General features: G+C 36.6%; 1 protein-coding gene across 3 annotated transcripts in view; it reads left to right on the top strand.

Annotated features, from left to right (window-relative positions):
- ACBD6 (acyl-CoA binding domain containing 6) overlaps positions 1–22,652 on the top strand; it is a 208,437-nt gene that overhangs the window by 81,301 nt on the left and 104,484 nt on the right. For all 3 annotated transcript variants that reach the window (XM_047704719.1, XM_047704721.1, XM_047704720.1), the window contains exon 5: positions 13,320–13,425. In XM_047704719.1, the coding sequence (XP_047560675.1) occupies positions 13,320–13,425 (106 nt within the window). The remainder of the gene's footprint in view (positions 1–13,319; positions 13,426–22,652) is intronic.

Genomic DNA, 22,652 nt, shown 5'->3' with positions numbered 1-22,652 from the left:
GGGACAGACAGACTCCATGATGAGCGCAGAGCCCAACAGGGGACTTGATGCGGGGCTGGATCTTATGACCCTAAGGTCATGACCTAAGCTGAAATCAAGAGTCGGCTGCTTAACTGACTGAGCCACCCAGATGCCCCCCAACACCAGTTTTCCATCATGAAGCTGGTTAATTGTTCTGTAGGGAGACATAGTGTGACGCTAATTAAGTATAAAATACTATGAAGCCAAACTGCCAGCACTCAGATGTTGGTTCCACCACTTATTAGCTCTGTGACCTTAGACAAGTTACTTTATTTGCAAAATGGGGATAATTATATTACTTTTCTCCTATGACACTTACATGGATTGTATCAGTATGTATGCCCAGGCATCTTAAAGTAGTATCTGGCACAAAATAAGTTACTATGTAACTGTTAACTTTTATTGTCATTCAGCACAGAACCCCCACAACAGGGACCCAGGGCACAGGGCTTATGTTAGCTAAAATCACATGTTGGTTTGGTTATAGAATTAAGTGCAGGTTGTTTGGTTTTGTAAGAGAAAATGGAAAATAAGAAAGGAAGAGCCAGTACTATTAGAATCTGTGTTTGGAACTATAGAAACAAGAGAGTGACAAATCTTTTAACTCACAGACAGTTGCTCTAGTCTTAAGATCAGATGTGTTTCATTTATACTACAGATGGGTAGAAGAAGCTCTGATTAATAAGCATAGGGTTTTGCAAAGAGTCAAATGCTTCTGCACTACGTACACTGACTCACTTAACAAGAAATCACTTTTAGTGACTTGTATGCTTAGAAGGTTTTATCTAGAAGTTGGCACGTAAACTGAGAAATTAGGGCAAGAATTAAAAATACAATAAATGAGGCATGTACAGTGTCCATTCTACCCTACAATAAGATTTGGTCTTCCCTGTTGTATTTGTAGTTTGATGCTATGTAATCTATCAGAATTTTATTAATCCCACTTAGACAGGCAGCCATCTGGACCTTCTCTAAGCAAGACCAGAGCAGTATACAACTAAGATGATTGATGGGCTCTGGAATTGATTAGTTGTTCTGTGAGACAAATGAACTGTTTTGGCAGAAAATACCAGAGGTCACTGCTGTGGTCAAACACAAAAGCCTGTAGAATTTTAAAGAGATGCTTTCATCATTGACTTATAAAGTTAAAAATTTTTAAACAACATTGGATTTTGAAAATATTTTAGAAATATCTTTTGATTGGCTGCTCTTTAGTTCTGATTATAAAGTGGCATAATATAAGTATAATAAACTACAATGAATGTGATTATACTTTAATTTTGTATTTTTGGTAAAAAATATGAACTGGAGTGAAAGTGTAAAAGCTTATCCCTTACACGTAAATTGTACTCTAAAATGTTCCTGAGAGAGGTGTAATTGCAGAAAAAGCTACAACATATATTGTTTTATTTTTAAGTGATTTATAAAATCAGGTGGTATGAAATTCCATTCAGTTATTTATTCAAAGCTTCACATTGTTAGATAGCATCTGTTTGGACAAATCCACGTAAGACTCCAAAGTTTCATGAGTATACATATACAAAATAGACGTATTTTATGTTTTAAAATTTGAAAATTTGGATTTTTTTTTGCTTTCAGTTGGTTAAGTCATTCTGGAATGCTACTGTACCATTGATACCACTGTCCTCAGCACCAAAAAGATTATCCTGCTTCCCTACATCTGTTTGGCTGGTACTAGTGAAATCCTTCTCTATTTCACTGTGTTGCCCATGATCAACATTGTGTTAACACTTTGGTGATAGGTGATAAATTGGATGACATATGTCTTGTTACATTCTGGTTATTCTTTGAGGACTACACAAGTGTGTATAGGCAAGTGGGCAACTCCCCCTTGAGAATCTGACTGCTCAGAATGAACTTGAGTTATGGATTTATTCAGCCTGTAAAACCTCAGCTGGCATAAATAATTGAGAAAGCAAAGGTTTTTCTGTGGTGCATACCTCAGGGACTCATGGCTCCCTTCCTCCTCTCTACCTCCCTTTCTTATGAAAATGATCCCAGTTGCACTCCTAGATAATAACACACCAAGCAATTAAAAGCCATGGGTGGCTGGAGAGAGGAGAAAAGGTTTAGTTAATGAGCTTTTCCTCTTCCAGTGCCCAGGAGAGCCTTAGGAATGACAAGGCGATTAAAGCGAAGAGATAATTATAGATTATGTGAAAATGGGTCCCTTGGGACAAGCAGGTCTTGCCATAAACAGTAACTGTTGTCAGAGTCTCTTGGCTCTCATATTCACCCTTTTCCTACGTGCTTTATTTAGCTCCTGTGTGCTCAGCGTCATGATGCCAACCAGGCATATAGGTGGATCCACCTGTTTGTAGATCAACAGCCCTTTCTGAACAGGGGGTCATTCCTCAACAAAAACCATCATCTTCACCTGCTCTCACCTTTTCTTCTTTCATTTTCTTCCCTCTCTTCCTTTTCTTCACTTTGTCTCTTTTCCATCTACCCCTCTAATCTTAGAGTTATATTGTATCTGTGAAATGCTAGACACTTAGACTCCTTTACAGAGTTTTTAGTGTATATGTGCGTGTGCACATATAAGATACACAAAGTTATGGGTATACTCTATCCATTATAATAAAAGGTATGTATATTATACATATACATAATATACATAATATTTAAAAATGTTTTCCTCTGTTGAAATGCTTTACAGACATATTTAAAGGAAGATATTTTAAAAGTGTAGCAAAGATGCTAGAGTTGTAAGTCATCTTAATTCTCATTTAATTGTTATCAGCTATTCTCTTAATACTGAGAGCAAGAAATTTCAGCTCATTTCATTGTCTATCAATTTATGAAAACTTTGCTAATTGCACTGTATATGGTAATAAATGCTTGGTGTTAGTCGAAGTTGGAATTCTATGTGAAAAGGCATTACAACATTAATTACATGGTTTTATTTATAAATTTTACCCATAATAAGATATTATATATGTATTAGGTAAGTATTTTACCAGTATTTTATGTAAAGTATGTCATTCCTGGGTCTCCTATGTCACATAGTCTACTCTCTCTCTCTCTCCCTCATTCCTTAATATATCAGAAATTCTGTTTATTCACGTTCCACAATAATCCAAATTCATCTAGTTTTCATCATCATCACTATCATGCCTTTGGCAAAACTGTCGATACTCTTAGGCAATCATCATCTCTTGGACAGGACACTACAGAATGGATTCCTTCTTCCTTTACAGTCTCCTCCCGGATTTATAACTCATATCATCGTATTACTCTCCTGCTTAAAGCCCTTTAATGGTTTCTCATAGCACTTAGGGTAAAACCTAAAATTCCTTAACATGTCTTACAGGGTCCCTCATCATCTTATCTAATGCCATTTCCCCCTCCCTCCTTATTGATGCTGTTCCACCCACATTGGCTTATTTTCATTTCCTTAAAGGTCTAATTAGTAGTTGTTAGTTGAATTGATTGATAGTGTTATATAAGGGTATATGAGAAATGACCCGGCATACAACATATGTTGAAATCTTAAGGTAATAATACCAACTAACATTTACTGACCTTTAATTATAAGCTAGTTACCATATTACATGTGTTATATGTATTATTTCACTTAATCTTCAGAATGATCCTGTGGGTTTTAAGTGTTAATATCCCTATTTTACAGGTAAGGACACTGAGACTCAGAGAGGTGAGGTTACTTGCCCAAGGTCACATGGCTAGTACTCTGCTGTTGCTATACCATACTGCTCCTGAGATGGTTGAGGAATCCTTGTATTCTGCAATTAGTGAAAGTAATTTTGATAGTTGTTGTTATATGAACATAGTGAATATCTTCCATTTAAATGTTTAAATCCCTTTTCCATTTAGTGTTTTTTAAAATGTGCTTTACTGGTAAAATTACGAACTATAGTCTTTGATTTATCAGTGTACTGATGATGATGCTTCTTTTGGATTAATTGAATTTATTGATTTTAGACTTACCTTAATGTTTGAGAATGTAACTCTGCTCTATAGAGCCTGTTAGCCAAGGGATTCTATAGATTTTTCTGATGTGGCCACTGGTTTTCCAGAGGTTGATCAGAATCGAAATACATTTTTTTTGTACAGGCATTTAAAGTATCAGAAATTTTCAATCAACTGTTTTAGAGCTAAGCAGGTTTTAAGAAGTGAAAATGCATTTTTAGTAACTAGTGTCTATAAATAATGGCTAGATAACTTTTCCAGAATATCAAGTTACATACAAGAAATACTTGGGACACTGATCTTTCCTTTGTCATTGCTTCCTTGCAAAAATATGAGAAAAATACATTAACAGCATATTAACAACATAAATAAGATCATAAATAGAACTTTTTATTTGAGGCTTTTAAGAATTTTCTAGGGGCACCTGGGTGGCTCAGTCGGTTGAGCATCTGTCTCCTTGTTCAGGTCATGATCTCAGAGTCCTCGGATCAAGCCCTGCTTTGAGCTCTCTGCTCAGCGGCGAGTCTCCTTCCTTTGCTCCTCCCCTCCCTACTCATTTCTCTCTCTCTCAAATAAGTAAAATCTTCAGAAAAAAATAAAAAAATTTTCTAGACCTAGAGTTAAGTATGATATATATGTAACCCAGTCAAAAATAGTTACAATTTGATGGAGAAGACATTGCCATTATTGTATAACAGGAAGAGGGAAAACTCATGGGTTATGTGCTGTAACTGTCTGAAACCCATTGCAGACATAGTATACTCTGAGTGGGAAGATTATGATTCAATATATATAAATTCTTTCAGTCATTCACCAGTCCATTTGGGACTGTGTATTTTTTTTTTAAAGATTTTATTTATTTATTTGACAGAGATCACAAGTAGGCAGAGAGAGAAGGGGAAGCAGGCTCCCTGCTGAGCAGAGAGCCTGATGTGGGGCTCAATCCCAGGACCCTGAGATCATGACCTGAGCCGAAGGCAGAGGCTTAACCCACTGAGCCACCCAGGCGCCCCGGGACTGTGTATTTTGAACCTACTTTATTACTTCATTGACTCTAAAACATCCCTGGTTTTAGAATGCCATTATTTAAATACCATTAAGAAAAAATGCACTAATTAATTGTAAAATGTTACAGATTATAGGATTCATCAGAAATATTAAAATATGAAAAAATTTGTGTTTTAGAATCAAGGAAATATGGTAACTTAACAATTTCTAAATGTCTTTTTGCCATTTAGGATTACAGGAATTATGTTAAGAACAACGCTACAAAAAGCAACAACAAAAGCCTTTTCTTAAGTGCCTGGATCTGAATGCCAGGCTTCTTGGGCATAGTTATTGGCTCAGCATTGTCTGCCTCCTCAAGGGTATATGACCAAGGTATCTCAGAAAAGAGGTACTATTTATAAGATTTTACCTGGCAGTCATAGTATAGATTCTCATTTATGGTCTTTGTAAGATTGAGACTCGAGAACAGTGTTTTACAAGGTAAAATTTAACATCCAAAATTTTAATTAGATACTAATCGAAAGTGGGGATTTTTGATGTGCTGAGTATGACAACTCTATTTAATTCTTGAGTTAGGAGCTGACTTTACCTATTTGCTTCTCCCTGGTAAGCCTTACACCAGGTTTGCTAAAAATCTTTGGGTAAGAACAGATTTGTTCTGTTCAGGAGAGAAGCAACTATAAGCAAAATTAAAATATGCTTGTATAATGTTTTTATATTTGTAAGTTAAAACATGCTTTTTTAAAAATACAGAGTGTAGGGGCGCCTGGGTGGCTCGGTGGGTTAAAGCCTCTGCCTTCGGCTCAGGTCATGGTCCCAGTGTCCTGGGATCGAGCCCCACATTGGGCTCTGTGCTCTGCGGGGAGCCTGCTTCCCCCTCTCTCTCTATCTGTCTGCCTCTCTGCCTACTTGTGATCTCTGTCTGTCAAATAAATAAATAAATAAATAAATAAATACATACATACATACATACATACATACAGAGTGTATCTTAATTTCTACGTAGACTTTTTTTTTTTTTAAAGATTTTATTTATTTATTTGACAGAGAGAGATCACAAGTAGACGGAGAGGCAGGCAGAGAGAGACAGGGAGGGAAGCAGGCTTCTTGCTGAGCAGAGAGCCCAATGTGGGACTCGATCCCAGGACCCTGAGATCATGACCTGAGCCGAAGGCAGCGGCTTAACCCACTGAGCCACCGAGGCGCCCCTCTACGTAGACTTTTTATCTTAGCTCCTAAAGTATTGATAGTTTAGTCTTAACAAAGGTTATATATAGATATATATAAAAAGATAATTTACATATAAAATATACATAAAGACAGTATAAAAAAGAATCAGCATTAGACTTTGGGCTTTGTATTTGTTATACCATGATAGAATGTTTGTAATCTAGTCAAAACAAGATCAGTGAGATGACAACATTATTTTTCAACATTATATTTGGACAGAATAGCAAGTCTTTACCTTTCAGATTGACAACTTTTTTCTTTTTTTAAGATTTATTTATTATTTTAGAGAGGGAGAGAGCAAGCTTGGGGGAGAGAGGAAGAGGGAAAGAATCTTAAGCAAACTCCACACTGAGCGTAGAGCCCGACATGGGGCTCGATCTCACAACCTGAGCTGAAACCAAGAGTTGAATGTGTAACTGACAGCTCTGCCCAGGTGCCCCCCCAGATTAACAACTTCTGACCATACATTTGTCAAATAAATTAGGAACTTAAATTCCTGCAAAAAAGTAGTATTCAGCAGTAGTACTCCTGAATTTTGTAAGACAGCAGACAGGCTTTCATTTCAGAAAGACTAGCTCCTAAGGAGCTTCACAGTGTCACAGTGTCTTTTCTGTGAATTTATGAGGTTCACTCTTCAATCTCAGAGATCTAGAAAGAGATACATACTCCAGGGACAGAGTAGCAATAATAAAGCTCATTTGAAACTGAGATGTAAACTAAAATACCAAAGGCTGTATCTTTACAGTGAGACAAGTACTTAGGTACCCTGCATACCCTCTGAGTATTGAGGAACCCAGACAGACAGATTAATAGATGATTATTTGTGAATATGTAAATAGAGAGAAGGTGAACCATTTTCTGAGAGTTGCTTTAGCTAAGGTCCTATTTGAGGCCTCTTGGACAAACTGTCTCCCAGTAGAGAGATAACCTCAGAATGCTTTTTTTCTTATCTTTTTCTTTTTCTTTTTTTCTTTCTTTTTTTTTTTCTTCGTGGCTCAAATTAATTGTTTCTTTTGGTCAGAGTTCATAATTGGCCTTTTCCCCTACTATGACTTTTCCCCCTACTATGGTTCATTGCTAATCATACCTCCTACTGGAGGATAGTGGCCTTTTCAGAGGTTTTTTTTGTTTGTTTTAGATATGCTGAGGTTAGTGTCTGAATTAAGTAGCTCTTTGGATCTGTATCTCTCCGGTTTATCTCCCAGCACCCTACCATAGCCAGATCCCTTGAGCACTTCTTTTTGGTGATGCTTTTCCTTTTCTTTCTATTCTTGGGAATATGCTTCTTTCTATTCCTTCGTAACCCACCTGGGTGGTCAGTTCATTCTTCAAAGTTAACCCGTAGTGTCAGTTTTTCTGTTGTGCTTTTATTTGATCATCCTTAGTTGATTAGCCACTCCTTATTTTGGGCCTCTACTTTATAGAATTTTGGGCTAGTTTGACACTTAAAGCAACATTTTGCTATTGTGGTCCCTAAGGGAATTTTCGAAGACTATGTTCTCCATTATAATCTTACAATAACATCTAAAATTCTTGTTTAAAAGCTTAAGTATATTGCAAAGACCATAATTTCTGGTATTTTACAAAATGATATTTTAAAATCTTTTAGATGAATCTAAACTTTTTTTTAAAAGATTTTATCTATTTATTTGACAGAGAGAGATCACAAGTAGGCAGAGAGGCAGGCAGAGAGAGAGGGGGAAGCAGGCTCCCTGCCAAGCAGAGAGCCCGATGTGGGGCTCGATCCCAGGACCCTGAGATCATGACCCAAGCTGAAGGCAGAGGCTTTAACCCACTGAGCCACCCAGGTGCCCCTAGATGAATCTAAGTATTATAACTGACAGTCCATTTTTTAGGGTGCCTGGGTGATCTCTCTCTCTCTCTCTCTCAAATAAATAAATTAATTAAATCTTCAAAAAAAAATACATGAATATACTACCATTGAGAGAAACTGGGAAAATGGTACCCAAGGTCTCTCTCTGAAATATTTCTTATAGTTGCATGTGAATCTTCAGTTGTCTCAAAAGGTTTAACTAAAATAAAATTCTGATCTTGATTTAAAAATACACGAACAAGGGGTGTCTGGATGGTGTAGTCAGTTAAACATCTGACTCTTGGTTTCTGCTCAGGTTGTGATCTCCAGGTCATGAGATTGAATCCTTGTTGGGCTCCATGCCCAGCGCGAAGTCCGGTTGAGTTTCTCTCTCCCTCTGACCCTCCCCCACTCAGACTCACTCACTCTCTAAGTAAATAAATCCTTAAAAAAAATAGATGAACAAGGTCTTCAACAGAAAATTTTCATCATTTCTTTTTCTCTTTTTCTTCTACCTCTCCCCCACAATTTTAAAGTAATACATTTTTGTGTAATCTTATCATACGATCATAATTCTCTGTAACAAAAATATGTATGTTAAGTTGGACTTTTTTAAATTCAATTTTCCATAACCCAAAACTTTATGCATTATGTCTTTTCCCATGAGTTATCATTGTAATTGTTTCTAATCAGCTAATCGATATACATCATAAGTATTGTTAAATAATTATTAAACATAAGTAAAATTTAATTGAAAATGTATCTTAATAAGATGAATGAGGCTTTTATTTTTTTTTTTAAGATTTTATTTATTTATTTGACAGAGAGAGATCACAAGCAGGCAGAGAGGCAGGCAGAGAGACAGGAGGAAGCAGGCTCCCCGCTGAGCAGAGAGCCCGATACGGGACTCGATCCCAGGACTCCGAGATCATGACCTGAGCCGAAGGCAGCGGCTTAACCCACTGAGCCACCCAGGCGCCCCTGAATGAGGCTTTTAAAAATAGTTTAACAGACGAATATTATTTTTCATTAAGATGAGAGTGTATAGCATCAAGTCTGTTTTTTGTTTCATTTCAGCTCTCCCATCCTCTAACGTTAGCTCTAGAATGTTTCCTAACACCAGTTTTTCACAAGAATTGTCCCTTTATTTGGTACCAAGGAAGGTTTTATATCTTGGGGTAGTCAATGTAGGATTGATCCTCCCCTGCAAACCATTCCCAGTATATTAGTTAAATGGAGTGTTTCTAAGCAAAAGAGTAACAGGTTTAGTTAATAGTCATTTGCTAAGTCTTAGCAAAGTCCTTTTTTTTTTAAATATATATTTCCTAGAAATATAGCATAATAAGGAGAGAGGCATACGCCTTTCTGATACAGCCTAGGAGTGGAGTGATCAGAACAGAGGGAAATTTGAAAAGGACAATGGTGATGAGATAGTTACCACAGGAGTCTCCAAGTAGATCAGTTAAGGGGAAAATGCATTTATTTGCAAATTGAGCCGAAAATTGATTCACTTAAAATTTTAATTTTTTTTCTAGCTTAAGTTTTTCATACCTGCATATTCCTTTAAAGGTGTTTGTGTACCCCCATGAGGAATTAATGACATGTGCTTGTATTTGTGTAGGTATTGGCTTACTCTGCTTTGTGTTTTCCTTCATTCAATAAAGAATTTTTCATTGTCTATTTACTGGCATACTATTTTTTTCTGACTGAGAGTTTAATAAATACATATATATTGAAATATTTATAGAATGTATCTCTTGAATAGTTACATATCTGAGCTAGTACCATAAATGCATTTTTTTAATTCTAGAAGGGAGGTGAAATAGGAACTAATGGACTCTGGGTGGCTTACTAGGAAACCTGTTGGAAATACTTTTTTAAAGATTCCTTCCTTCCTTCCTTCCTTCCTTCCTTCCTTCCTTCCTTCTCAGGCAGAGATTACAAGTAGGCAGAGAGGCAGGCAGAGAGAGGAGGAAGCAGGCTCCCCGCTGAGCAGAGAGCAGAGAACCTTGGGATCATGACCTGAGCCGAGGGCAGAGGCTTTAACCCACTGAGCCACCCAGGCGCCCCTGGAAATACTCTTTTGATAGGAAAATGCAATCTTTGTTGAAAGTGGTACAAATAATATTTTTAGGAGTATGCAAGGATCTGTTCTTCCTGTGATTGGTGAATGATAACCATACTTAAACACCTCCCTTCTCTTCCGCTCTTCTCTTCCAAAAGGCTGTGTCCTCATATTTCAAAGGAATTTCAAAGAAGACCATTCATTCACCCCCCTCCTTTGATATACAATTGTATTTTCTGTAAATTTCAGAAAATTTGGAGTAGAGAGAGAGACTTTCTGTCTTTTGCTAGGGATACCGTGGGATATCTTTAATGGTAGTATCTTGGCCATAACTCTTGCTTATCCATAGAGACTGGATATGGTAATTTTATTACTCAAATTCAGCAAAGAGAGGAAATAGATAATTGGCTGAGACTCGTAAGAGAAAGGAAAATAAAGTGAGAAGATATGAAAGAGCACTTAATTTCTTTAGGCCCTACTCTGTTTGGTAATGGTTGAATTCATTTGCACATGTTTTATTTAAGGCAAGTATGATTATAGAGGGAAAGTTTGCCTGCAGAATGCTGTATTAACAGGGAAATGTAGACAGGAAAAGAATTGTATCTGTGAATTGTACATACTCTTGTTGGAAGCAAGAAAAGAGATGTGGAAAGATGTTGCTCCAGATGTTTCTCCATTTTGGACACTAGGTGGTGGCATTGTATAAAGACAGCTTGGTTGCTGGCGAGTAATACTGTCCATCTTCCCGTGGGGATAACTCTTAGCAACTGACTAAAGAAGCCCAACTAACTAAGCCCAATTTTCTTTTTTGTCTTTGTCACTTAGCTTTGTGGCACATTTGTGGTGATTTTACTCAACTTCTTTGTGATATTTAATTTACATTGTATATTGTACCTAGAAGCATTTTGTAAGTCCTCTATGTGCCTGACGGATTTTGTGGCGATAAACAGCAGATGACGAACTGGTGTTCAGATGAAAAAAACACCCCTGCCCTCCAAAACACGCCCCAACAAAAGTAATTTATATGGGTGATGCATAATAAACATTGAAAGTATAAAGTATAGTAAATAAAAATTTAAATAATTTTGTACTGTATTTCCTCTTTTACTGGTGAAGGCCTAAGTATACATACACATTTGGGGTTCAGGAAGAAAGACCTCAGAGATTGAGAAAGGTCCTCTCCATCTATGAATAACCCTTATGCATTACGGGGTATGGGTAACCTGCATCCTAGGGATCCTCTCTACCTTCCTTCCTGTGCCCCACCACCAGTTCTCCATTGATTTCAAGTTCGAAACAACCGCAGAGTAGTGCATTTTTGGTTATGATTCAAAATGATACAGTCCTTTCTCTCGCGGTTAGAGTTGCTGCCTCTTGAATTAGAGGGGCCTTTCTTACTGGATTCAATGAAAATAGTGAGTCCCTATTATTCCCAAGTCAGAATTTTTAATACACTTTCACAGAAACAGTGTTTTCTGTGAGAGCTAAGTATAGCTAAAATGGTATTACATACAGCCTTAATTTTAAAAGTCATACTTCTCCATTCCAGAAACTTGGCCTCAGACTTCTCTGTTTTCTTTCTTTCAGAGTAATGATCTGGAAGAGCATTTTTCTCCTCTGCAAAATGGACCTTTTTATATTCCTTTTCATATTCCTTTTAAACCCGTTTCTTCCTGGATGTCTACCTCATTTTCTCTGAACTCTGTACTCTTACAGGCCTTTTAAAAAATCGTCCTTACCTTATGTTAATCGTATATAGATTTTCTAATCCCAGCTGTACTCTACATGTATCGAACATAAAGTTTCTTGTTTATCCTTATGACATCAACAGTCTTGTGCAGTGTCTTGCATGTAGTAGGCGCTCAATTAAATACATCACATGCATAAGGAAGGCTTAGATGGTTAATGCCAGAGTAGAGTGTTTTAAGTTAATTACCTCTGAGTGAAAATAGCTTTTTATAGGGTATAAAGTATTTAAATTGGTTTTTAAGATAGAAGGACTCCTAAGGCCAGTTGCTTTCATTTTTGGTGGATGGAACCTATGGCCCCGCAGGTTATAAAACATACTAGTATAGTTTTTGGAACTCAGATTTCATTCTTATATGCCTGTCCAGAAAATGTAGTCAACATATAGAACAGTTTCATTGATAATATTCCAAATTACTTATCCTTTTGGGAATTAGTGATTTTTTTGAGAGTCTTCATTGAAGCTCCCATGCCCCCACATACACATAACACACTGAGAAAAATGCATACACATTTATACAATTCTGTGTACTGTGTTGGAGAACTCATAGACCTCATGTTAAGAACTTCTGCATTAGATTTTAGAATAGACCAGCTGACTAGTCGAGATGTAGCTTGATATGATAAAAAAAAAAAAGTACTATATACAAAATCAGTTGACCTGAGTGAATTCTAGCTCTTGTTTTACCTGTAATAAATGTGATGCCATTTGGCAGGTCATGTAATCTCTTTTTACCTTTTTCTTTGTGAAGTTGTTGGATAAGAGTGAATGAATTTAGTCCACCAATTTACTTAGAATAGTGCTGGGTATAATATGCATCCCAGTTTTTGTTCCTAGTCTTTGTTTCTAATATTGCATGAAAGATTTCTGAATTTTGTGATGCTCTGTCTTTCCCTTAAGAAAATTGCTTTCTGTCTTTAAGAAAATTACATTAGCATATGTGTGTATGTGTGTATATATTTGTGTGTATACACACACACACACACACACACACACAAGCATGCACACTTTCAACCTGGGTAGCAACCAACTTGTTATGTTATCCTGTAAGACAGGTAGTAAGCTGTGTCCTGATCTTTTGAGACCTCTGTAAGGACAATAGCAAATAACCTCATTACTGCAGTGCTACTATTGAAAACTCTGAGTCAGGAAATGTGTGCTTGTCAGCATTAGAAGGACCTGCAGAGAGAAAGAGGGCTGAGAAAATCTCCTCAAGGTGTTATATCATTATACTGGTGTAACTTGTTAAAGTATATGAAACTTTTCCCTATTATAGTTGCTAAGAACTTTAGTCTTTAGAGAATGGATATATTATGTCTTAGGGAAAATCCATTATTATTCATATAAAATTCTTTTTTTTTTTCATATAAAATTCTTTATGAAAACAGATTCCATTGATGTTTGTCAGCAATAAACAGGTTGTTAAAAATATGTAACTTTTATGTATTACCTAGTGAGACACTTTTTATTTTTACTCTAATTAGGGAAGAAGACAAAAACATATTTGATTACTGCAGGGAAAACAACATTGACCATGTGACCAAAGTCATCAAATCGAAAAATGTGGATGTGAATATGAAAGATGAAGAGGTATGGAAAACATGCCTTAATTATTTTCTTATGCTTTGTTGTTCTACCCCAGTGCTTCTTTTCGAAATGGCCTATGAACTACAACTCAAAGTATAGTATGGTTAAGATTGTATCAGAATATTTATATGAAATGGTGCTTCCCAGTTAAGATACTTTCTGTGTATATATCCATCCATCTGTTGATATTGTGTCAGTTACTAGCTAAAACTTGCTGCGGTCCAGTAACTTCTGTTTCTTCACAATACAGGGAGAGACTGTTAACCTATTAAGTGAAATCTATAGGTAATTTTAAAATATTTATAAATAGTTTTGGTGTCTTCTGTCATTACACTTCAAATAGATATATTGTCCTTTATCAGTAAATATATTTCTAGGAAACAGTGTGTCAGAATTTTGATAAATCCATTCTCTTTTTTCTTTCTTTTTCTTTTTTTTTTTTTTTTGAAGAGAGGAAGAGAGACGGATGGGATGGGGAAGGGAGGGGCAGAGGGAGACACTCTGAAGCAGGCTCCACACCCAGCTCAGATCCTGATGTGGGGCTTGATCTCACAACCCTGAATCATGACCTGAGCTGAAATCGAGAGTCGGCCCAACTAAGCTACCCAAGAACCCTGGTAAATCCATTCATTTAAATGTGGGCCTGCCATGTAAAGGGATTCTATACTAAATTATTTTGTAAAATATATTGCTTTTTAATTTATTTGTTTTATGAATAAAACTGTTCATATATTGAGTTTAAACTGTCCTGGATTATAGTTGTTAAATAGGGAGCAAAATTTACTGTTTTACTCATTTTACTCATTCTTTAATAATGCAATGAAAGATGATCAAAATGACTGAAAGGTAACAATTATTAGGAAGAAGACATGCAGTGATCATAGATAATGTGTAGAGTAGATAAATCAGTGTACATATTGACAACTCTTTTATACAGGCTAGCCTTTAATATTATCTAATTGTTAGGCAGTGTCTTTCTTGTAATATATTGTCAATGATATTGGGAAAGACTATAATTCTGTAGTATAGAGGGACCAGTAATATGTTTGTTCTCCCCTAAGTAATGAAACAAACAGCTAAGAAAGATGTAGCTAGAGAAAAGTAAAAGCCAGGTTGGGAAATAATAAAACCAGGTCTTTTGATCCAACTAGGGTGTTTTTTTGCCTTTTGGGATTAGAATACTCCCCCCCCCCCCCAGTAAATCAGGTGTAACTGCTTCCCTTGATTTTGTTATTTTTTGTTTTTGTACTTGGGAGTTAAGATTTTTGTAAAATTAAAACATGTAGGTAGTTCAACAAAAATCAGTACTATAAATCCTCTAACAGAAAAGTATTCCCTTACCTGAATCCTTCTCACATTGATTCTAGCTCCCTTGAGGCAAAAACTTTCAGTTTTTTTCATTGTTTCTTTTGCAATTTACCTGCATATTTCTAAATAGCATGCATGTATCTCTTGATTTTCCAACTTTAACCATTATTGATTTTCTTTTCTGCTATATTAGGATTTAGCTGTTTTACTTGTATTCCTCTCTCCTTTTCCCCCCCAACAGTTATATCACAACATTTAGTTTCATTTTCTGATTGAATCTCTACAGAATCAATGTTAAAATATTATTATTATTTTATAAGAAATTATAATGTAGGTATAAAATAGTTATATTATTGTTTCTATGTAAATTATGCACATTGCTGAGCTTAGGTGTACTGTGTGTACTAGTCAGCTTTTGTGGTTAGCCACATTTCAGTGGCTAATAACTACATCTATTTCTTGCTCACATTTCAGGAGGGTTTTGTATCAGGCTCTGTCTGTTATGTTAGCTAGTGTTGTTTGGACTCAGTTCATTTCAATTTCATGTATCTTCTCATTCTGAGATGTGGATAGACACTGGGGCAGAACTAAGGACAGACAGAATCAGACCCCACAAATACATTTAAAACTGTTGCGTAGATGTGTAATGTGTCGTATCTACTCACATTCCTTTGGCCAAAACAAGCCACAAAGCCAAACTGGGTGGTAGGACACCTTTTCTGATGACAGGGAAGCAATGCACAGGTGGGAAGGAAATAAATAATTATATAATTATGAATAGTATAATCTACATGTCATAGTACAACATTCTGTTTTTCTAAAGGCTAATCATTGCTTCTTTTTTTGTTTTTATATCTTCTATGTTTCTATCATTAAATCTTTCCTCAAATTGCCCAACGGAGGTCTTCTCTGTGCAGTCACGCACATCAGGTAATCAATCCCATACCGTTTTAGCGATACGCCTTCTGGAGTTCTCCTTCCTTTTTCTCTGATCTCAACTGGGTGCTCTCTAGGCTTGCTGTATAGATGCCATCCTGGGATTACGCTTTACCACTATCTTAAGAATACCCTTCCCTTCTCTCCTGGAGTCTTCTGTTTCCTGGATCCCAAGTCTTTTATTGTTTACTTCCTTGTTTAGATGAGTGTCTCTTCCAGTAGCTTCCTTTTTTATTTGTTTCTTGGTTTTTTTTTTTTTTTTTTTTTTTTTTTTAAAGATTTTATTTATTTATTTGATAGAGAGAGATCACAAGCAGGCAGAGAGGCAGGCAGAGAGAGAGGAGGAAGCAGGCTCCCCGCTGAGCAGAGAGCCCGATGCGGGGCTCGATCCCAGGACCCTGAGATCATGACCTGAGCCGAAGGCAGCGGCTTAACCCACTGAGCCACCCAGGCGCCCCTGTTTCTTGGTTTTGATGGAGCATTTCCTCTAGTAGCTTCCTGAGAAAGGTAAATATTTTGAGATCTTCCATGTTAAAAATGTTTCAGTTAGAGTTTTGGGCATATTGCATGTGCCCAATAAATATTTAACAAACTAATGAATGATTAAATGAATGAGTAAGTAGGAGCAGTATATTTATAGGGGTGTCTGGGTGGCACAGTTGGTTGAGTGTCTGACTCTTGGTTTCAGCTCAGGTTGAGATCTTGGAGTCATGAGATCGAGCCCCACGTCGGGCTCTGTGCTTAGTGAAGAGTCTGTTTGAGATTCTCTCTCTCCCTCTCCCTGCCCCCCCACTTGTGCGCTTGCTCGCACGTGCTCTCTCTCTCTCTCTTGCTCTTGCTCTCCAATATAAATAAATAAATCTTTAAAAAGAAAAAGAGAAGCAGTGTAATTGTGATGAGCTAGACTACATAGGTTCAAATCTTTGCACTGTCACTTCCTAGCTATATGACGTTTGTCAGGTTTATTTTGTGTCTCATTTTCCGTGTGTATACAATGGAGATTATCGTAGTACCTGTGTCAGCATTGTTTTGAGGATTAAATCAGTTAATATATATAAAGCACTTAAACAATACCTGACACACACATAACAAGCACTCAATAAATTTTAGCTATCTTGATTATTTTTAATGAATAATATGAATGTGATAATATGAAGAAATGAATGAAGATCACTTAACTCTCTAAGATTTCACTCATCTATTTATCTTAGAGAAAGAGGGGGTATATGCATGTGTGCAGGGGGAGGGCAGTGTGGGAGGGAGAGTGATAAGCAGACTCCCCACTGGGAGCCCAGCTCAGGGCTCAAGCCCATGACCCTAAGATCATGACCCCAGCTGAAACCAAGCGTCAGACACCCAGCCAACTAAGCCACCCAGGTGCCCTGATTTTTTTTTTCCAAAGGCTTAATTTTTTTAGAGAAGTTTTAGGTTTACAATAAAATGAGAGGAAGGTGCAGAGACTTCCTTCCCATATGCCCCCCTACCCCCTACATGCGTATAGCCAACCCCATTATTAACATCACTCACCAGAATGGTACATTTTTTACCAAGGATGAACCTACACTGATACTCGTAATCACCCGAAGTCTATAGTTTACCTTAGGGTTGACTCTTGGTGTGTGTTTGGACAAATGTAGAATATCTATCCATCATTTTAATATCATACAGAATATTTTCACTGCCCTTAAAATCCTATGTGCTCTGCCTAGTTATACTCCCTGCTCTGCTCCAACCATTGATCTTTTTCTTATCTTTTCATTAGCGTGGTATATTTTTCTCCAAACGTTTACTTTTACTCTATATGTGTTATTATATTTAAAGGGGGTTTCTTATAGACATAGTATAGTGGGATCATGTTTTTAATCCACTGAGACAATCTGTCTTTTAACTGTTGTATTTAGACCACTGACTTTCAAAGTGATTATTGATACAGTTGGATTAGTATCTATCATTTCTGTTACTGTTTTCTATTTGTTACACTTGTTCTTTGTTCCTATTTTTGTCTTCTCTTTTTCCACTTTTTGTGGTTTTAATTGAGGATTTAATAGGATTCCATTTTCTCTCCTTTCTTAGCTTATCAGTTAGGCCTCTTTTTTTTTTTTAACCATTTTTTTAGTGGTTGCTCTGGAGTTTGCAATATACATTTAAAACTAACCCAAGTCTATTTCTATTATCATGATAACATGATACCATTTCATGAATAGTTACCTTATAAGATAATAAAATAATCTTAATTTATCCCTCTAGTTCCTTGTATCTTTGCTGTCATTCATTGCACTTACATATAAGCATACACAATTGAGCACAGTGCTGCTGTTATCTGTTAGATCAGTGAAAAAATAAGAAAAACGAAAAGTTTTTATTTTGCCCTCACTTATTCCTTCTTCTCTGTTCTTCTTTCTTATGTAGATCGAAGTTTCTGACATGTATTATTTTCCTTCTCTCTAAAGAACTTCTTTTAACATTTTTTGCAAGTTCTGCTGGCAACGGATTTCTTCAATCTTTGTTTGAGAACATCTATTTCTCCTTTGTTTTTGAAGGAGAATTTCTCAGGATACATAATTAGAGGTTGGTGGAGTTTTTTCAAAACTACTCTCTTGCTTGCCTGGTTTCTTTCTCTCTTTCTTTTTAAAGATTTTATTTATTTAGAGTGCAGGTGTGGGGGCAGGGGTAGAGGGAAGAGAGAGAATGTTAAGCAGGCTCCACACTGAGCGCATGGAGCCTGATGGAGGGCTCAATCTCACCACCCAAAGATCATGACCTGAGCTGAAATCAAGAGGCAGAACTTAACTGACTGAGCCACCCAGGCACCCCTCTTGCACAGTTTCTGAGGAGAAATTAGATATAATTCTTATCTTTGTTCTTTATAAGTAAGGCGTTTCTTTTCTCCAGCTTCTTTTAAGATTTTTCTTTGCCTTTCATTTTCTATAGCTTGAAAACAATATGCCTAGGTGCAGTTTTTTGTTTGTTTGTTTGTTTTGTTTTGTTTTTGGCATTTATCTTACTTGGTGTTTTCTGAGCTTCCTGGATCTGTGGCTTGGTGTCTAGCATTAATTTGGGGAGATCCAGTCATTGTTTCATATACTTCTTCTGTATCTTGTTTCTTCTGCTTCTGGTGTCCCCATTATGCATACGTCTCACCTTTTGTTTTCCCACAGTTCTTGGGTGTTCTATTCTGGTTTTTTTCAGTCTTTATTCTCTTTGATTTTTAGTTTTCATGGATTCTGTTAGGTATATCCTCTAGCTCAAAGATTATTTCCTTAGTCACATCCAGGCCACTAAAAAACCCATCAAAGGCATTTTTTATTTCTATTACAGTTTTTTTTTAATCTCTAGCATTTACTTTTGATTCTTCCTTAGAATTTCTCTGTCTTTGCTTATGTGATCCATCTGTTCTTGCACACTGTCAATTTTATCTCTTAGAGCCTTTGGCATATTAATCATAGTTCTTATAAATTCTTAGCCTTATAATTCCAATGTCTTTGCATATTTGGGTCTGATACTTGCTCTGTCTCTTCAGATTATATTTTTTACCCTTGGTATGATTTGTAATTTTTACTAATAGCTGCACATCACATACTGGGTAAAAGGAACTGCTGTAAATAGTTCTTTAGTAATATGGTGGTGAGGTGTAGAAGAGGCAAAGGGGCTCTATCGTCCTATGATTAGGTCTCAGTTTTTAGTGAATCTGTGCGTCTGGTTTGTGAATCCCACTAGTGGTTTTGTCTTTTTTCCTCCCTGCTTAGATGGAACAGAATGGCTAGAGTGGGCTGGAGTTGGGTATTTCCCTTGCCTCAGGTCAGTGGGCTCTGATAATCTTCTAGCAGGTTAGGCACTGGTTAACTGGTTTTCCCCAAAGGCAGGCCTTACTAAGAACACAGTGCACTCATATATTTCAAAAGGATTCATTTCCGGCTTCAGAATCAGGAGGGGTTTTCTCTGATAGTTACTTTGGGAACCTGGCCAAACTCTTGGAGGTAAATCTTGCAGTGTTGTGTAGCCTCCCCACCAGGAGTAGATTCCCTTAGAGTTTTTAACTCTCAGAGTTGTCCACACTGAGCCTTTAGCAGTTTGTCAGTTTTGTCCGTTGTAGTCAGGTTTTTCTGCCTGGCAGTTCCTGGGGTGGTTTTCACTTATAAAGTTCTGCTATAGAAAGTTGAGTTCACCTGTCTGTCTCTCTAGTCTTGAGGGCACAAGGTTTGCCTTGTGTCTTCCCCCCTCTCTCTCTCTCTTTTTTTTCCAAAAATTTTATTTATTTGAGAGAGAGAGTGCACGAGTGAGAGAGATAAGCCCGAGTTGGGGGAGGGGCAGAGGGAGAAGCAGGCTTCTTCCCTTCCCCACCCAGCAGGGAGCTTGATACAGGACTGGAACCCAGGACCCTGGTATCATAACCTGAGGTGAAGGCAGACGCTTAATTAACTGAGCCACCCAGGCACCCCATGTCTTCCCTTCTCTTATGGATCCAGCAAGAATAGTGGATTTTTCAACCTGTTCAGCATTTTGCTTGTCGTTAGGAAGGAGTGGCAACTTCCAAGCTCCTTATATATGGAATTGGAAATTGGAAGTCCACTTAACTTTTGAAGGTCACTTTTACCCTGGAACATATTGTGCATATACTAGCCGTTCCCTATTAGAATTTTCCATCTTTCAAATAATAATACTTTATATGGTGTGTGTTTTAGGTTACAGAGTACTTTCACTTACTATCTTCCCAACAACCCTGTAAGGTAAATGCTATCCTCATGTTACAGACAGGAACTAATTCAGAGACTGCTTTCACTTACTGAAATATACATAACTGCTAAGTGGAAACGCAGGTCTGAGGGACTGTTCTTTTTGCCTTTGGATTTAAGAAGGATATACAACTTCCATTTGGCCCTACTAGTGTTATTCTCTGGTTTGCAGCGTTTCATGAAAGAAATTGGAAATTTACTAAATCTACCACATGACCTTTGCAAAGATCATTGGACAGCAGTGATAGGAATAAAACGTCTAGAACACAAATAGCTTACACAAATAGCAGTTTTGTTTGGTTGGTTGGTTTTTTGCAAAGATAAAAGAAACTTGTAAAATGTAGTGCTTCTGTCATTCCATGACTTTGATGTAGTGCGGCTTCCCAGGTCTTCCAGTTTGTTACCCGTGCAGCTACCTTTACCCACCCCGGCCTGCCAGAACATTGTGTTTCCAGGAACAGATGAAGTGCTTACACATTCATAGACTGAGACGCCAAGAATTCAGTTGGGTTCTCTCATTGCTCCAAGCAGATTTCTGCCCTCTCAGCCATGACATCTCAGGCTGGGCCTTGAATACTGATAGCCAGCCTTTTATTATTAATCGGGGGTTTGTGTGAATTAATTTAAGAACATGAGGGAAATGAGAGCTTAAAATTAGAATCAAACTTAACATCCTAAATAAAATAAATGGTATTGCTTCATGACTTTTAAACCTCTAGCAGATAAAACAACAACTTGGTAAGCCTTGGTGATGGACTAAAATTATGAAATGTCAGAATTAAATGGCTAGCTAAATATTTTTAACCCCTTTATGAGAAAAAGACATTTCTCTACTATAATAAGTTAGGTGACAATTACAGTTTTGAAAGGACATCCAGTTCTTTGTGTCTGTCTAGCTGATATTTGAGCTTGAGAGATTTCATTACTGATTGCCTAGGATTCTTTGGGATTGTATATGACTTTATTTAAAATGTTCATCCAGCAAGTTCAACCCAATTTCAGTTTTGCCCTTAGATGACTAAAAATTACATTTATTGCACTTAAAATTTGCTATAAGCACATAAAGAAATTTAATTATAGCCATAAAATAAGTCATAGTAGAAATTTAATTTATAGTCATAAATGATATGCTTGCATTTCCACCTACTGAAATAAACACAATCGTATGTTGCTGGAAATATATATATTTGGATCTGTAACTACAACGGCACATGAACATATATATAAAATGCTTTTAAATAATTCATATTTCATTATGAAGTTATTTTATCATGAATAACTATAGTTCCTGGTACATATCTTATATTCAAGTAATTACTACTAATATAGTAAGACACGTATTTCTTCTTTTTTTTTTTAAGACACGTAATTCTAATTGGAGAAAATTACATGGTGTTTTCAGATGATATTGTAATTAGGACATTGTATTTCACGTAACAGAAAAAAGTTTTATTAAAAAAAAAACAAAAACACAAGTTTTGTAGTTATACTTACCATACCATTCTCCATGTTTGTTGATTCTTTCAAATGCTTTGAGGAAGTTACCTTTCTCTTCATCCCTTCCCCTTCTTTGCTTTAAATTTGTAGCTCATGTCAGAATATAACTTGCATGTTTTTTCCTTGAGAAACTGCTGCAGAATCTGGCGAAACTAATAGTGTTAACCTAACAAAAGGTTTAAGACTCAGAGTCACTATATTGAGGCTAAATTTATGCTTTTATTTAAGATTTGAGAAAGGAAAAAAAAAGTATTTGCTTGAGTAAATTTCTGCAGTTGAATATGTGTTATTTTGATTGTTTATTTGATTAAAATAGTAATTTGAAGGAACTCATTGAATCACACTAATAACTGGGAAATGCATTCTAAACTGTCACGTTATTCTCATTTGCATTAATGTAGCCAGCACCATTTCAAAATCACGCCTAACTTTATATAAGAAGCTCATGTTTAATACAAAATCAAAAAATAGTAAAAGTAGGTTAAATCTTATGAGCTTTGGCACCTTTTTATTTTTTATTGTGATAAAATATACATAACATAAAACTTACCATTTTAGCCATTTTGAACTGCATAGTTCTGTGGCACTAAATATAATCCCTTTGCTGTGCAACTATCACCACCATCCATCTATAGAATCTTTTCCTCTTCCCCAAACAAAAGTCTGTACTCATTAAACGCTAGCTCCTCATATCCTCCCTCATTCCCACCCCCCACCCCGGCAACCACCATTCTACCTTCTTTCTCCATGAATGTG

The sequence above is a fragment of the Lutra lutra genome, chromosome 15, assembly GCF_902655055.1.
Source record: "Lutra lutra chromosome 15, mLutLut1.2, whole genome shotgun sequence".
Taxonomy (NCBI): domain Eukaryota; kingdom Metazoa; phylum Chordata; class Mammalia; order Carnivora; family Mustelidae; genus Lutra; species Lutra lutra.
This window is presented reverse-complemented; position numbering and strand designations above follow the sequence as displayed.